Source organism: Bombus impatiens, unplaced genomic scaffold, assembly GCF_000188095.3.
Source record: "Bombus impatiens unplaced genomic scaffold, BIMP_2.2 scf_0317, whole genome shotgun sequence".
NCBI classification, from domain to species: domain Eukaryota; kingdom Metazoa; phylum Arthropoda; class Insecta; order Hymenoptera; family Apidae; genus Bombus; species Bombus impatiens.
The window spans coordinates 258,666-275,748 of NT_176736.1; the positions used below are offsets into that span (position 1 = coordinate 258,666).

The following is a 17,083-nucleotide window of genomic DNA, read 5'->3' on the forward strand; positions in this document are numbered from 1 at the left end:
TATATATATATATATATATATATATATATATATATATATATATATATATATATATATATATATATATATATATATATATATATATATATATATATATATATATATATATATATATATATATATATATATATATATATATATATATATATATATATATATATATATATATATATATATATATATATATATATATATATATATATATATATATATATATATATATATATATATATATATATATATATATATATATATATATATATATATATATATATATATATATATATATATATATATATATATATATATATATATATATATATATATATATATATATATATATATATATATATATATATATATATATATATATATATATATATATATATATATATATATATATATATATATATATATATATATATATATATATATATATATATATATATATATATATATATATATATATATATATATATATATATATATATATATATATCAGAAATATATATAATGTGCCTTATTTAAAATTCTATAAATAGCAAACTAACATTCAATTAGAAAGAAATAACGACTTCAAATGTTCATAGAATTAACGAAAATTCATTCGAATAAAAATTATAAATGAAATGTATTACTTATGTTTCATTGTAATTTACGCAAATTCGATTATTTTATAACCTTTTAAAGGCAGATACCACTGTAAAGTTCTGCATATAAGATATTCTAAAAAAAATATTGAAAGTTCTTGAGCACCAATGTTCTGATAAAAGCCAGAATAACGATATCCAAAATTATTTTTTAATAAATCAAAATTTAAAATACTGATATAACTTACGCAAAATATATATTCAATGCTTTGTGAAAATTTTTATTCATACAGAGTCGACGCAGTGACTTTGAGCTTGATAAAGTCCTACAGAGAACAAATCGGCGCATGGTGGTTAGGGTTACCAATTCTAACGATACTACTCATAGTTCCTGGTTTGCTTCTTTCATGGTTTCCTCAAATGCTACCATCTGAGGTGATTATCTAATTATTTTTGCCTGTTTAATGATACTAAACACGTATCTATAAAACGATATTTCTTCCACTAGGTTGTCGAAAAAGCTGCTGCCTCGTTATTACATAGTTCCAACAATCAAAATCGAACATCTCGCAGATTGGTTAGCCGAAAAGCTGGTAATTCCAATTTCTGGCCATCGGTCGGTAGACTGTTCATTAATAAAACTTTGATTTGCCAAGTCGTTTCTTGTAGTCTTTACGTTATGGCGATTGTGCATTTTATTAGTTTTGAAAATCTCATTGCGCAATCAAGATTTCACGTACCGAAGCCAAGTGGGATGTTACTCGGCTTCGAAGATCCAGCTTCGTCAAGATTAATATTAAGTAGGATACGAATTACATCTCAGTATAATTTTGAGATACAATTTTGAGATATAACAATGTCGTATAACGTATGACTAAGTTAATGTATTACCTATTTTCAGATATCTTGAAACCTATTCTAGTCGCCTTGATCGTGATCGTTTCTGGCCTAGTTATTTCGAAGGCGAAACCTGGTGCTAAGTGTATCATTGGTTACAGTATCATCGTCGTACTTTTAGCATCTGTAATTATTTTCTCATTGTCTGCCTCAACTTGTGAGAAAAAGCCTATTGTTGGTACCACTAGAAACGGATCGTAAGTACATCAACAGCAAATGGAATAGAAAATTCAATAATCATTTTAGTCATTATTATTCAGTATATATCTTTTTTTAGTCTCGTCCTGTTGAAGTATTGTAACAGAAATTGCGGCTGTTCGTATGACGCTGATTTTCGTCCAGTCTGCGATAACAAAGGCACCATTGTCTTTTATAGTCCTTGTCACGCTGGATGCACTTCTTCCAAATTTATAAATGGCGTAACAATTTACAGTGGTTGCAGCTGCATAGAAGAAGAGATAGGAATGGAAGTGGAAGTGATCGATGGACCTTGCACTTCTACTAGTTGTCAAAATAATTGGATACTTTTCGAGGCAAGTATCTTGCTATTCCTTGAAATGTTATATATCTTTCCCATTTCTCTCGTTTTTTTTTTTTTTTTGTTCATCTCTTTTTCTAAATTACAATTTTTAATTTTCTAAATTTCGAAACCCTAGGATTTCATAAATTTAGCTCTTTAACATAGTTACGTAGCAACGATTATAATTTAGTCAATGATAGTTTTCTCTCCTTTAGTCCGGAAGTCTGTTGACGTGCATATTAGTTGCATCAACTTTCGTGGGAGATATATTGATAATCTTGAGATCAGTCAACACGCAGGACAAGGCCATCAGCATAGGCTTGTGGATGTCGTGCTTGGCTATACTTGCGAATATTCCCGGAAAAATTCTTTACGATGTGATTGCAAATCTAACGTGCCGACATTGGGGAACTCAAAGATCTGTGTGCCATCTCCATGATGGCTTGAAGCTTGGCAACTATCTGTGCTACATGACAGGTTCACTATTAGTTCTGTCTGTCATATTGAAAACCCTAGTGTGGTTCTTCTGCAGAGACTTGGAGCTTTATATTCAGAAAGACGAAGAACCAGCAGCAGCGACTGAACTGAGAAAATTGATGCGCAATCCTGACGTTGCGACTAGTCAACAAGAGGAACCAACTAAGCCTGACCATGATAGTAAGTACATTGGCAACCGTGATTTGTAGAACATCAGCCTTCTCAAGTATTTAATAATTAATAATCTAATAATTTAATAATTAAACTTAGAAAAACTTTCAACTGATGTTAAGAACAACTACCATTTAACGCAAATCTATTATAATTCAAGATGTATTTAACTTGAAGCCATGATTGTTCAGAAAAATATTCTAAAGCTCTTACATATTATGATTAAATATTACGGAACGCAATTTTTCTTCGTATATATAATTTTATTTAAATTACATCGATACAATGTTATCTAATCTTTCGTATGTAACGATATTTATATCGTGTCGTAATTAAACAATTAGACAAGCCGTGAAATAATGCATAAACACTTTTGGAAGTAATAAACATAGAAGCATGTTACGAAAATCAGAAATGCAAGAAGAATTTCAACGACTGATTAGTTTGTCATAAGTCTAAAAATATATTATCGTGAACTTCGTAAATTTCAAAGACCCCAGTGAAGAAAGAAATAATAGCGAAAAGAAAGAATATTAATTAAATGCTTGGCATCCCTTTCATAACCGCAGTGTTAGAAAAATCGTAAATGAAATGTCGTATTGATGCAGCTTTTATCTTTACTAAGAAGTGGAACGATTAAATTAAAACCATCCTTTTTTAGATGACACGCCAGTTCGAGTAGATATCGCGAACGAGGAATTGAATATATCAACGAGGTCCCTAAATGAAAGTCTGTCAAAGAAGAATGAGGAAGAAGAGGAAGACAAGAGTGAGGAAACAACTCTGAAATATGGTCCCATCGGTCCTGGGGATCGTCGAACGGACTCAAAATCATCGCTGAATCAAACGACGCAAAATCGAAAGTCAATGATTCGAAACTTAGAGTCGGAGGACGAGTTAAGTTCTAGCGACGAAGAAAGTAAAAAAAAATCGAGTCCAAGGATAGCATACAAGCCGTTGAATCTCGATTCCGATGTAGAAAGTGATTTAAGCAGCGTGGAGCCAAGATCGCGGAAGCGTATTATGGGGAAGGACTACGATTCTGTTTATACCAGCGATCGCAGCTCTTCCGCGAAAAGCTCGCTCTTTAAACGTGAATTTCCTAATCCGGATAACTACGGGGATCCGAGACAAGCGAAACACATAGATGGTTCTTCGGAAACTAGCAGTTTCAAATTTTCGAGAAAGAGGCAAGACGTTGAGGTACAGAAGAAGGGAGATTTCAACGAAGTTGGTATACCAATAGTAGATGTTCCTGTTTCGCGTGCTTCCGCGAAAGGTGTAAAATCACTTATTGATCGATATGAACTAAACGCTGAACAGCAAACCGAAGAAGGCGAAGAGTCCTTCAGATCAAATGAAAACGGAACTCACATGGAAAGTAAAATAGGGATCCCGCTAGTAGCTATGGCACCGAAAAGACCTCTCTCGAGGGGTCAATATTCATCAGGGTTCGGCAGCTTAACGGATGGTAAGATTCCTGCAAATCGATCCGAATCCCGCGAAAGCGTTAGCACAAAAGCATCTAGTAAGGGCAGTCTAGGAACACTGCGCACTGATCTCTAATGTACAACTATGTTACATATCAGTTCTCTATTTTGAAATTTTATACGAAAATCTATAAAGACACTTTATTTATTTAACACTTTTGGCTAGTTTTCTTTATCTGTCGAATCTTAATTCTATAATACGCACAATTATTCATAAACCGTTAAAGCGTGAGCTATCATGTAAAAGTAAGTTCTTTAATCTTAATGAAATCATATGTTATGAAATCATATGTTGCAAAAAATTTGTTTCGCTGAATTGTAGTTTCGTAAAGTAACATATAACTAATTGAATCTTTGTAGAATAGAAGGAATATAAGTAAATTAATTAAAATACTTCTAAGTACAGATAAATAAGAATTAAAGAGAATATTTTGTATATCAAAGATAGTTTTAAGCAAATAATTTTGCCTGAAATTTCAGAAAAATGCTCAAAAAATTATTAATATCATAAAAATACGTTTTTTTATGACTTTTGAAGACTAAATTCTTTGCATTTAAAGAAAAAGATGTAACTTAAGAATAATATAAAAATGTATAAAGTATCTCCTTCTAGTAGAAGGTGGAAGTATAATGCGACGTGCAAAGATAAAATATAAATTTTTCCCAAACTTGCTTTCCAAATTTTGCAAGGTCAGTATTATTTATTAGCATGAAAGTATATTTTTTTAGGAAAAGAATATATTTTTCCTATTATATTGTATAAACATAAACTAGTGCTAAAGTTCAATCATATCTAATTTTTTAAAACTATCTTGAACACCAAACAAGTGATCAAGTTTTTAAATAACATTAACAAAGGAGTAATTTTCGGATATTTAGAAAAATATGCAACTTATATTTTTTTATTGGTAATTATCTATATCGAAGGAATGAAAACAGTTCGCTATACAACACCATTATAACCTTATAACCACGACTGACCAAAACAGATATAGAAAGTACAAATTTACAGGTGATTGACGATAGTTTGAATTTGGTAAAAATTTTCAGTAGAAGAATATTAGCGATCTACAGACTATATCTATACTATAAAAAGATTTATAGGAAAAAAATATAGCAGTCAGAATTTCCATAAAATTCCAATTCAATTAAATCGATTGATTATTAATGTTTAGAGTACAATGAAAATTACAGTGTTTAGCTGTAGAACTCAAACATAATTAACTCGATCTATTTCCACTGATAATGAATCGGCAAAAAAAAGTGGAGCGGTTAAGATAACATACGGTCAGTTATCCTAAAAGTATCGTTACTTTATTTTTAGTTTAATTCTTCTGTGGTATAGGATTTTCTAGTACTCGAGTGGAAATTTATATCTACTATCAAGCGAAATGATCAAGATTATTGAAAGTCGATAACAAATTTATGAAATATATTAAGTACAGGTTTTCTTCGTCTAAAAATATTAGATGAATCTGTTAGAAAATAAATATTCTAGATTTATGTTCATGTAACACATCTATTTCATATTTAAAAAAAACAAATTGACATAACTAATCACCGATACGTATCAAGAAAGACTGTATGACCACAATTAATTTTATATAACACTGCCAACGACGAACGAATTAAAATAAAATTAAAGAGTAATCGGAAAAATTAAATTGTTCATATATATGACGATGCATTTCATATATATTCATATAATTAATAATAATATCTAAAATTATAGTAATTTCTTTATTTAGAAATATTTTTATATAAACACTGTATAATATGTCCATTTTTATTTAATTTTATGTATTTCAGGCAGAATATACCTAACTTACCTTAATAAACTGTTTTATACACTGGTTATGTATTAAAAATGTGACTCAACAAAAATATAATAAAAATTTTGACTCAAATTGTTATTCTTTGATATATCTATGTATAAAATACGAATACTACAACGTTCGATATATATATCTGTTAAATTCTTTTATATATTTATTACGAAATTATTCAAATATGTTATTAATTAACTTGTTCGTCTCATTTATTTGTTCTTGAATGGTTTATACAATCGCGTAAATGAAACAAAAATGAAAATCAATCACCAAATTTTGAACTGTAATTGTGCAAATAAATGTACCATTTTAATTCGTTAATTAGAAAGTAGGTATATATAGGTATATAGTATCTCTTTCGAATTTCAAAAATAAAGAATCATCCTTACAAATAGTAAGTCGGGTTGTTTTAAATACAGATTGGTGTAGATAAAATTGTTTTATTGAAACATGTGTATATACTATTAAAATAAAAATTTCAAAATAATAAGTTTCTATTTCAAATTGAAATCCCCTAATTTATTGCTTTTTTCTATTGTTAACGATATCAATTTCATTTTTAACAGGGATTGTTTACGACAACGGAATTCCACATAACACTGTATCTTTATTAAGTGACATTCTTCCGAGTTGTGCTGCAAATAAAAATTAAATATACCTGAATGTTTTCATACTATGTACTTTTATTAATTTCCTTCTTCTTTAACGATTTAAAAAATCAATTGACAGATTATTTGCAACCAATCGAACCTCGATATTAATACGATATAATTTCAATAACTCCTCAACTTTTGCGTTCGAGTTTATGTTACGTAAATTAGTTTGCTTCGAGTAAAAAATATATGTATATATATAATGATCGTATTCGAACAGATTTTCATCTTAATATTATTCTAAAACATGGCAACGCTTCATTGATTTGAAGAAACACGATACATTACGCTACGCTATTCGATTAAAAATTAAAAAAAAACCTCCTTTCACCAATGGATTGAAAGTTTTATCTTTAGACTATATTTTGTACACGAAACGCAGGTTTATGACTAATTCGAAAGTCTCGTACTGTTATTGGTGAGCCTCTTTACATTCGTATTTTCTTACGCTGTTTGTATCTGATAGGAGGGTGTCAGGCTTCTCATAAGCGATGAAAACTATTATTAATTGTGGTAATAAAACGGGGACAGTAAAAAATGAAATTCATTTTCTTCTTCAAATACTATGCCTCACGAGTGAACTAGTCAACAGTAAGTTCTACCTGAGGTACTACGAGCGTTTAAATATCCAAAAAGTTGCTTAAGGTACTTGTAAAGTCTTTATTCGTCGGCTCTCCTTTTTTCCAACGCTCCCGTCTTTTTTTTTCTCTTCACGAATGACTTCGCCCCTCAACCTTAACTCCACATTTCCTTGAAACGAAGCGATCTAGCTCGATCGTTGGTGGCTCAGTTTCAAAGTGTCTCTCCCGATTCTTCGGCTATGTCTTTCAGCTCGATCTCCTCGTCGAAGATTTTTACGTCTTTCACGAAATACCAGACACCCACGTCAAACAACGTACCAATCGTTACGAACGCTAAGAAGAAAAATATCATAATGCTAACGAACTTATCTTGCGAGACGGATTATTATTATTGTAAAGGTAGAATATTATGTAGCATAAATCGAAATTTCAAGCGATATTTGATACAAAATAAAATTCGTGCGATTTTTGGCATTTTCACAATAATACCATATTTTCCATTTACTTTTCCATTTATTCATAAGTGCAATAAAAGAATTAAAGGCATTTCGATAACGAGCGTAAATGCAAAAAGGCGCACGAAATTGTTTTGATATATGATTTTATTATTTTGGAAGTGAAATATTTGCTAAGTCTGAGTTAACATTTCCAAAACGAATCGAACAACAAACTTACTGGCTGCTGTAAAGTTCAGTAGATATCTCAACGTTTCCCCGTTATAGAGCCAACAATTTCCTGTACCTGAACATGTTTTTCCCCAAACAAGACACGTTTTATCTGTGGGCAAATATGTAAGGAGAAATATTTAGTCAATCTTTAGTCGAATAAATGACAGACACACGTTAAACAGAAAACGGAAATATTCAATGTATATGTAAATAAATATTTGATTTCTTGTGATTAAATACAGATTATTTCCTAATGTTACAAATTGAACATCACTTTGAATAATATAGTCTAAATTTTTCATTCATTAAAATAAATTTTCCATCTCTTACATGACAATTTGAATTTGTGTTATTTCGTTTGTCACAACCTGTTTTATATACTTTACTATTGTACTTTCTGTATGTCGGCTATCCTAGTTCTTTTTCGACAATGATTGCCAATATGTTCTGTGAGGCTAAATAATAAGAAATTATTCTAGAAGTATTTTTCTTTTCTGAAGCCACATTAAAAAATTATAACAGTAAAAATCTTCACATCATATTATCGTCACAGAGGATCAATACAAAATCTTCGTACGAAAGTTAGTATTTTTAAAAGTCTAACATTGTAAAATTAAGTGCTGTTGGAAACAGAAATATCGTTCCCTCTCTTTTACTCATTTATTATAATCTTTTTAAGGCACCAAAAACAGGCACCAAATGGTCTATGTTTATGTAAATATTTAATATCCATATCATACCGTAAAACTTTATCATATACAGTAGACATATTTATATCAAACTCTCTCGCATTAAATATAAGTTCTAATGCAATTTATATCATACACTTTTAATCTACCATAAAAATAATATTCGATAAATTAAATATTACGTTCTAAAATTCTATTAGCTATAATAAATTTAGTAAAATTCGATAACATCTACTTATATTTATAGAACGTACTGACAATGTTCGGTCGAAACCAATCGAAACACCATATGGTATAGAGAAAAAACTTCTATTCTCTTTAAATAACGTGTCTTACCTAAAATAAATCCAAACAAGATGGGAGATGGTATGAACGCAAATAAGCTCATAATCATTAATCCAAAGCCCATAGCCACTGTTTTATCCTTCTCATCGACGCACCTAACGGAAACTAAGAAGTTCGACGCCCTTCCAGTCGCGCCACTGAACTTGAGCAGACAAACCACAGCCAGAAAGACGTAAAATTTATGCATACAATCCACGGGACAGGCTCCCGGTACCGCGGTGCCTAAAGGAGCTGACCCATCAGGTTCTGGAGTCTCAAGCGGATCCTCTGTTGTATACGTAAAATTATTGTTTGCAAACAAAAATGGCAAACGTGCGAATTTTGGTTTGATACAGCTACACTCCGTGTACATCTTACTACCATTAGCCTGCATCTAGAAATAATTGGATAGAAATGTAACGATTATGCATTTACAAAATTAATAAATTATTAAAATTTGAAATCAAAATACGCGTCTAAGTTATAATTTTCTTTTTCTTTTAATCGTCTTATTCAAATACAAACGTTTATTACGAGCTGAGTATTTAAACGTTATTCGAATTAGAAGATTAGGGGAAAACGGAGAATGTTTTCAATTTTTCTTTTTTCTTTTAAATAAGTAATTCCACAGGATTACTTTCCTCTTATCTTTCATATCATGTAATACCTGTCTATGTTGCTACGGATATTTTTGAATGTGTGAATATGTTGAATATCCTTTACAAAAACATCATCTGTTTCATTGCTATTTCGCTATTATTAAATCCTCCTTTAACTCTTTCAATGATTTCTTCGTTAATTATATTTTTCAATCTGTCCAGTGTATCGTTCAAATATATTAATATATTATATAATATATAATATATATTAATATAATAATATATATTAATAATTATATATTAATATAATAATATATCAAATATATTATTATATTTCATACTATCTGCTGTAATTTCATGTACTCTATTGGCATTGTCATCGTGTACACTACATTCTGTTCTCGACATTAAACAGGCATATTTAGAATATACATATATTCGCTTTTCTCTACTGACCGATGTGGTTTGGATAATCGAACGTCCGATTCGAATCGAAAATCGAGGTCCTATTATATCTCGATATCGAAATAACTGACCTTGTTTTTATAATAATAGAAACTTGCAATGTTCGACTGACAGACAAATTAATGTAATATATAACAATTATTTCTTTGTCCATAATTTTTCTGACACCTAATAGAAGCATAAACCTCATACTGTAAAGGATATAGTTAAATTCATTAAATCTTGTTCCTTTACGGATGAACTTTCAAAGCAAAACTATTTTATCACGTTCCTCGTTTTTCCCTTTTGTCTTTAAATAATATCCGCGACTTGGACTTTTAAACAAAATCGTAAAAAATAAAATAGATGATGCAGTAAAAGCGTTAGTTTAGAAATAGTTTCAATACTTCGATAAAAAAAGTATTAATTTAAATCTATAAAAAATGCGATATCAAACCTTCATATTGCGACATCCAGCGTGACAAGCTGAAATAAAGGTTTTCCCATGTTCCGAGCAAACAGGATTGTAAGTAACGTAATCGCAATGACATTGTTCGTTACACGGTAGTAGAGTCTTCAGGGCGCCATCCGGTTGAACTGTAATTTGATTGTCGTTGGCGGAACAGCCAAGGAACGCGTAAGAGATCATCCCTACAACCGATATAGCGCCAACCATCACGTTCCACGCGGCTAAATATCTGGCCTTGGGTTTATACTTGGAGATGATTAAACCGGACAGAAGAATTCCAAAAGCACTGAAGACCAAACCGACTGTTCCAGTAATTAACGAGGAAACGGAAGCGGATTGTTTGTACTGTGTTTCAATATATTTCGGCATAAAAATCCAGTAAGGCATGTATCCCATAAAGTAGAAGACAGTTGCTAGGTTGTTACACATTAAGGTAGTGTTCGTTAGCAGCCGCTTGAACGTCCTCAACATGTCCGCGATAGAGGCGGGTAACTCTGGTTCCTCGTCGTCTTTTATATTGCTTGCCGATTTGTTTCGTTCCAACGCTAATGCTTTACGGGCTGCAGCTCTGGGCAGCGTTTTGGGGAAAAGCGCGATGATGCTTGCGAAGACGAAAAGAAGAAACGCTAGGATAATCCAACCCAGCCACCAGGCACCTAGCCACCTATTAACGTTCAAGCATCAATAAGTTCATCTTATTAATAGAAAATATAGATATACTAATAGAAAACTTAACTAGCAGTGTAACTATTGTTATCAAATTTATTTTGCGCACGAATTATATATGTTTTTTATATGATCCGGTGGTAACGTATTTTATTATAAACAATCAAATTATTTAAGAACTTCATGGTGCATCTATCACTTTATACTGTTATCGTAACATCAAAGGTATTCAAAACTTTATGGATATTTGATTTAGATAACTATAATTGATTTCTTGATCTCGCCGATCGTTCCTGATCTGACTGATGAATGACTTCCATGACAGTTAACGCGTTAAGTATGATAGAATTCCTTATTGATATTTTGTTGTAATAAATGAGAGAGATTCACATATATCTTTAAAGACATATAAAGGAAAGTTTTAATTTATAGTTATATAACAGACTGAGTATTCTAATGGTGTAACCAAAATTTTGAGAATATGCTTAATAATAATTTCCAATTCTTAGAAGTATCATCCGTTTATGTAGCTTTATGGTCACTTAATATTCCGTTTCTCATTCGTTTTACTGATACATCGGCTTTTTTATAATAATAATATAATTTAAAATAATAATCGTACAACATTGTTCTATCAAAAATGACAGAAAATTATGATTTCAGTTATAAACGTAAATCAGTTGTACATATAATATAGATATTAAAAAGGAAAGCCATGTGTTTAAATACTTTTGCGAATCATTGTGCTAATAGTATCATATATATTTCAATTTGATATTCTGAAATTTGACTTTAAGTGATTTTATTACTCTGTCACTCGATTTTCTAACGATGTTATTTTTCATTGCAAAAAAAATCGAACTACCCATCTGTTTTATGAATTATTTAGCGTACCTTGGATCCTGTGTTGTAATCGTAGGCGTTAATGTAGGGCTGATGTAGAATTTGAGGGCAAACGAAGCTAGACCATAACCAATGGCCGGCCCCAACATTCTCAAGAAGTACGAAAAGCTGATTAGAGCTGGCGTCTTTGACTTTTGTATATTATCGTCCATGTAGGATACTCCTAAAGTATAATAAAGTGAACCACCAACTCCTGATACTAGCTGTGCTATAAACAGCAACATTTGAGGCGCGAAATTTCCATCGTCATCGTCGCATTCATTCTCTCGACTCTCCTTCCCGAAACATAAAAACTTCCGGTATTTATCAGGTATATGACTCGAGTTTTCAGCTTGCGGTTTCGCTCCGTATTCTTTCGTGAGCAGAAGAGCGTCTTCTCCGGGACCATATAAGAAATGCGGCAGCATCGTTAAACAGCAAAAGAGAACTACCTAAAGAACAAAGCAAGTAAATTTTTTTATTGCTTCCTACAATAGGAATAATTCGTTTGTTTCATAAGATGTTCGCATTAGTTTAATTACGATATTAAAATATGAATATTATCGATGACCAATGTTTGACACACTAATAACTGCTGACGTGTTATTACGTCTTTCGTAACAAAGTTACATTTTTCAGTGTTATAACTACCATACTTAGAAATAAGTGAAATTTATATCTTTTCCTTTTCTGTATTTATTCCATATCAAGCCAATTATTATTTTTTCACTTTGTGCTGTTAATAGTCGTAAGTACAGAGATAGTAGTTTTAAAAAATCTTGAAAAACGTTCATTTCCAAACTTTCCCTAATTAATCGATTAAATGCTATCTACTCAAGAAACAAGACTAAATTATCCGACGTTTCAACCGTTATTTGAGCCTATTGTAATGTGCGCATTTTTCAAATTTCGGTCTCGCTTTAGTTTCAATCGAAAAAAAAGAAGATTTTCAATATTTTAAAAAAGTCCTTAACATGCGATTGAAAAGAGAAGTCATGCATATCAATAACGATACTTTCATATTTTCCTCAAATTTAAGAAATTTTCTAATGACAGAAAAGTAGATACGATTCGATCGACAATGAGCCAAAGTAAAATACTGTTAACCAATACCAAGGTACGCTACTGTTAACACTCAAATCTTTTAAGCTAATTCTGAATGATAAACCTACCTTTGTATTCGAAAAATAGGCATAATTAGAATTTGCGAAAAGAAATGGCACAATTTTCATTATATTCCACCATACTGAAACCCTGTAAATCACCCTGGGTGTATAGTATATTGGCGAGAGTGTCAATTTATTAAAAATTGTAAACGTGATAAAGATATCTAGACACGATATCTTTGGTAGACAATGATTCAGTGCAATATGAAGATCAAATAAAATGAAGATTCTGAAGATTTATATTGCATATTTTTTGTGATTGCTGGTTATCATGAAACGTATTGCTTTGGTAGTTTGAGTGAATACCTTAAATAAAATCAGCCTGGAAAATGCCATGCACTTCATGAAATTGTTATATCCACGATCGTTAGACACGATTGTCTACAAGTCATGTTTACCGTTACTGTTACCGTGACGTTATCTAACGATTGCTCTGACAATAATTCATCGCGTATTCGACTGTCTTATGCGAGATAAACGTTGAGTAATTAATTCATCGAAAAGACGTAACGAAAGATGCTGAAGGACTCAAAAACAATCTCAAACAATTAGAATATGAATTAATCATCATTTAATAATTAATTTATGAAAAACAGCTACAAACAAATGTTATAAGGTCTATGAATTTTTATCCTATTAACATTATTCAGTTTTACGTATACATAAAAAAAAGAAGCATAACTTTTGTTAAATTTAATTTTCTATTTATTCTATATTGTTACATTAGAAAATCAAATATTCGATAATGATTTATTAATTTCTTAAGGGTCATTGATTCTTAAAAAATCGATGTTTCATGGAATACGATTAGTGCAGAGTAAGCAGAGTGTAAAGATACCTTTTTACCATGCGCAAGCAATTCTTGACTGAAACTATGTCGATAGAAATTGATCCCCAGATTTTTATATGTCACTCTGGTTTATTATATACCTTTTTTCACGTAATATGTCGATATATAAATTTATCTTGAGTTTAAAAATGTTTCTACCGATAATAGTTTACAAATCAATATGAAAAGAAATAGACTAAAATAAGAAAAGAAGAAGGAGAAAAAGCAATAAATAATTTTTCTAAACGATGCAACTGAGAAGTTCTTTCAGTTACCTAAACATCGAGCGAAATGTCACTGATACGAACACGTTGTTATTCCACGTTATTTAGCATAGTAACGTTATATTTTCATACTTCCGAAAATATTAATTATGCGTAATACAACCAAGCAGAATTCTGAATGCTCCAAATAGACGTGATACAAACTGGCTTCTAACTAAACGCGAATTATTTCAACATAATTATTGAAAATACGTGACGCGAGCTGGTTCACGCATACCAGCAGCGCCTTTTCACTGCCCAATGAATGGAGTGCTTAGCTAAGCATACTGTGGCGAGAGTACGATGGAAAGAGGCGTGAATGAGCGTAGAGCTACGATTTCAACGCTTCCTAATTTAATTAAGAACTGACCAACCGCTGGTTTATGACGTCTCCTAGTTCATTCTTCGGGGCGTGTGCCGATAGTTGATAGTTTTCTCTACGTTCGTCGGTCTTCGCGAAAGAGAGAGAGGGAGAGAGAAGAGAGAGAGAAAGACAGACAGAAAGAAATCAAGTACATATGTATATAAATAACTCAGGATGTTTTTAAGTGACTGTGAACGAGCAAGTTGTTTCGTTAAAACTCACAGTATAAATCCCGAATGCGATCCATCGAGGCCTGTGACCCCTTCCTGCGTAATAAGACAGGACCACGGATACAAACAGTTGCGAGATATCGTTACCCACAGAGATAAGACCTAGGAAAAAAATGCATGTTTAATGTTCTGGATCAGTGGAAATAATTAAATTGCCTCGCTCCTATTGATTCATGATATAAAGTACAAACACTCGATACGTTAAAAAGGACATCGCATACTTCTTGTCCGTTTAGCAAATCTCTCAAAGCTATTGGATCATTCGCTATCATATGCATTATCGCAGAGAAATCGTTTTCATCCATGTCGTATTACGATACTTGGAAATATATAACTACCCGTTATATGAACCTGATTATTTAACATAAAACTTACCATATAAAGGTGTGCTTTTAAATTAAAATGAAAAGAAAAAGTTCTTTGAATGTACCTATCTAAGATCTGAATTATTCTCATTCTACTAACTGTAAAAACCTAAACTCGATCAGAAAATTTACACGCTTGTATGTATTCTACGTACAATAGTCTTTCAGCTGATGACTGAAAGTCGTGCAATGTTAGGAAGCACACCATGTTACTTCGTCTTCGTCAAAGTTTATCGATTCTCACCTGTCGTTTTCGAAGGTATCTTGAATCTTTTCTCGATGGTAGTAATGGTACCGTTGAAATACGCGTAACTCGCTGAGAATATACATCCAAGCACACCGTACAGAAACACATAAGCCTTTTTATTAGCGAATCTCTGCAGGGTCGGGCTCCGTATACACCAGATCCCGCAGGAGGTTTCGTCGGTGATGGGTAAATCTCTGAAGATGTCTTCGAGACCTCTCGAACTCGGCGTGGTAGGCGTCGTTGGGGTAGTCGGCGGCGTGGACGGTACCCTCAACAACTTCAGGCTCTCCGGCCCGTTCTTCTCGTGGTTGCTCGTGTTATTTTTCATGTTGGTCGACGACGCGTTGACTACTTAGCCACTCTGCAGCTTCGAGATCGCTCTGACCTCAATCGCTGATCGCACGTTTTCGATCGACGTCCGCTGTTCTCGCGGCCCTTGGCATCGCTTTTTTCCTTCAACACGCTCCTCGGCGCTTCTCGTTCTACTCACTCTACTTCTGTTTTACTTTTCCACGGTCACGTGTTCTCCATGTTTCGGTATCGCGCGGTTAAAGTCGATCGTGCGTCGATCTGATTCTGACACTCGATCAAGATATGTCGATGACCTTTAACCTGAAGATATACGCGGTCAGATTAGAAATCTAATGATTTTTTTGGACAGGATTATGAGTACACTTTCATTAATCACTCACGAAAACCTTAAGAATGACATTTCATATGTACGTTACATCTTATATTGACGTTATACGAAACGTCTTGAAGTTTGATGATACATAACAAGAACAGATGACTAATGGAAGCAGACGTTTGGAAATGTGAAAGTACGTATGTAATTACAAATTTTCTGTACCATTGTATATGCTTCAAATCGGGGGATATTCGTTTTAATTTAGATATAATCAATAAAAACAAAGTTCATTCAATGATAAAAGTAACTCCTCAAATCTTTCCTTATCTTCATATCAAAATAATTATTTGGCTTTGTCTATTTATTTGCAGCAGATGTTTGCCTTCTTTTAACCGATATCGTTAATATATTATCTTTTTACAACTATTCCTAACATTCAGTAGCGTTAACGGTAATCACCAGAGAAATCGCGAAATCTGGTTAAATCTGGCTAAACTAATTCAAATATTTGAAAAGTAATAAATATACGTAATACCAGAAATAAATACACGAGATAAATTTCAATGGAATAAACGAATAGAACAACTTAAAAATGTGCCATGAAAACTACACGTCGAACTCGATAATTACCAATCGATGTAAATTTCGAAACGAGGCAATTGAAAAGTATGAAAGCTCTTACAAAATTCACTCACACCTACCGTAAAATAAAAAAGATTTTTATGTCGAAACGAAAGCGATTGAGGATAATGGCTGGACCAATACCCGGAACGCCACCGAAAGGATAAGTAAAATATTTATAAGAATCCTATGGAGTGGCAGGTTCGTCTCGCGAAGCAATTACGACACGGTTCTTGCAAAATGTGTAAATGTTATGTCCGAAAACGAACGATATTCCTTTCCGACTGAAATTGTCTTCTGAGAGCGACACAGATGAAACCGTGTTCGAAATCTCCTGCGGACCCCCACTTTCGACCCCGAAGAACCGATCGGACGACAGAGGATCACGACGCGGAGAACTGTGATGCATCTATGGTACTTC

The 17,083-nt window shown here is 32.2% G+C and overlaps 2 protein-coding genes across 5 annotated transcripts in view; one reads left to right on the top strand and one right to left on the bottom strand.

Moving 5' to 3' along the window:
* LOC100745012 (solute carrier organic anion transporter family member 1A5) overlaps nucleotides 1-4,300 on the top strand; it is a 14,052-nt gene extending 9,752 nt beyond the window's left edge. For all 4 annotated transcript variants that reach the window (XM_003489067.4, XM_012384902.3, XM_012384900.3 and 1 more), the window contains 6 exons: nucleotides 884-1,025; nucleotides 1,099-1,390; nucleotides 1,492-1,684; nucleotides 1,765-2,020; nucleotides 2,223-2,664; nucleotides 3,317-4,300. In XM_003489067.4, coding sequence (XP_003489115.2) covers nucleotides 884-1,025; nucleotides 1,099-1,390; nucleotides 1,492-1,684; nucleotides 1,765-2,020; nucleotides 2,223-2,664; nucleotides 3,317-4,221 — 2,230 coding nt within the window. In that variant the 3' untranslated portion in view covers nucleotides 4,222-4,300. The remainder of the gene's footprint in view (nucleotides 1-883; nucleotides 1,026-1,098; nucleotides 1,391-1,491; nucleotides 1,685-1,764; nucleotides 2,021-2,222; nucleotides 2,665-3,316) is intronic.
* Nucleotides 4,301-6,561: 2,261 nt separating this feature from the next.
* Nucleotides 6,562-17,083, bottom strand: LOC100742261 (solute carrier organic anion transporter family member 74D). The gene is made up of 8 exons (XM_003489044.4): nucleotides 16,743-17,083; nucleotides 15,411-16,025; nucleotides 14,794-14,903; nucleotides 11,962-12,401; nucleotides 10,390-11,065; nucleotides 8,902-9,283; nucleotides 7,884-7,985; nucleotides 6,562-7,541 (listed from the first exon to the last, which is right to left on the bottom strand). Exons 2-8 carry the CDS (start codon nucleotides 15,739-15,741, stop codon nucleotides 7,420-7,422), a joined length of 2,163 nt encoding a protein of 720 aa, XP_003489092.1. The 5' UTR covers nucleotides 15,742-16,025; nucleotides 16,743-17,083; the 3' UTR covers nucleotides 6,562-7,419.

What these genes read in the sequence shown, in the direction of transcription:
- LOC100742261 (XM_003489044.4), bottom strand. Translation starts at nt 15,741, where the DNA reads ATGAAAAATAACACGAGCAACCACGAGAAGAACGGGCCGGAGAGCCTG. An exon ending in TCGCATTCGGGATTTATACT is followed by an intron (nt 12,402 to 14,793) that starts GTGAGTTTTAAC and finishes TTTGTTCTTTAG; the next exon opens with GTAGTTCTCTTTTGCTGTTT. An exon ending in CTTGTTTGGATTTATTTTAG is followed by an intron (nt 7,986 to 8,901) that starts GTAAGACACGTT and finishes ATTTGCCCACAG; the next exon opens with ATAAAACGTGTCTTGTTTGG.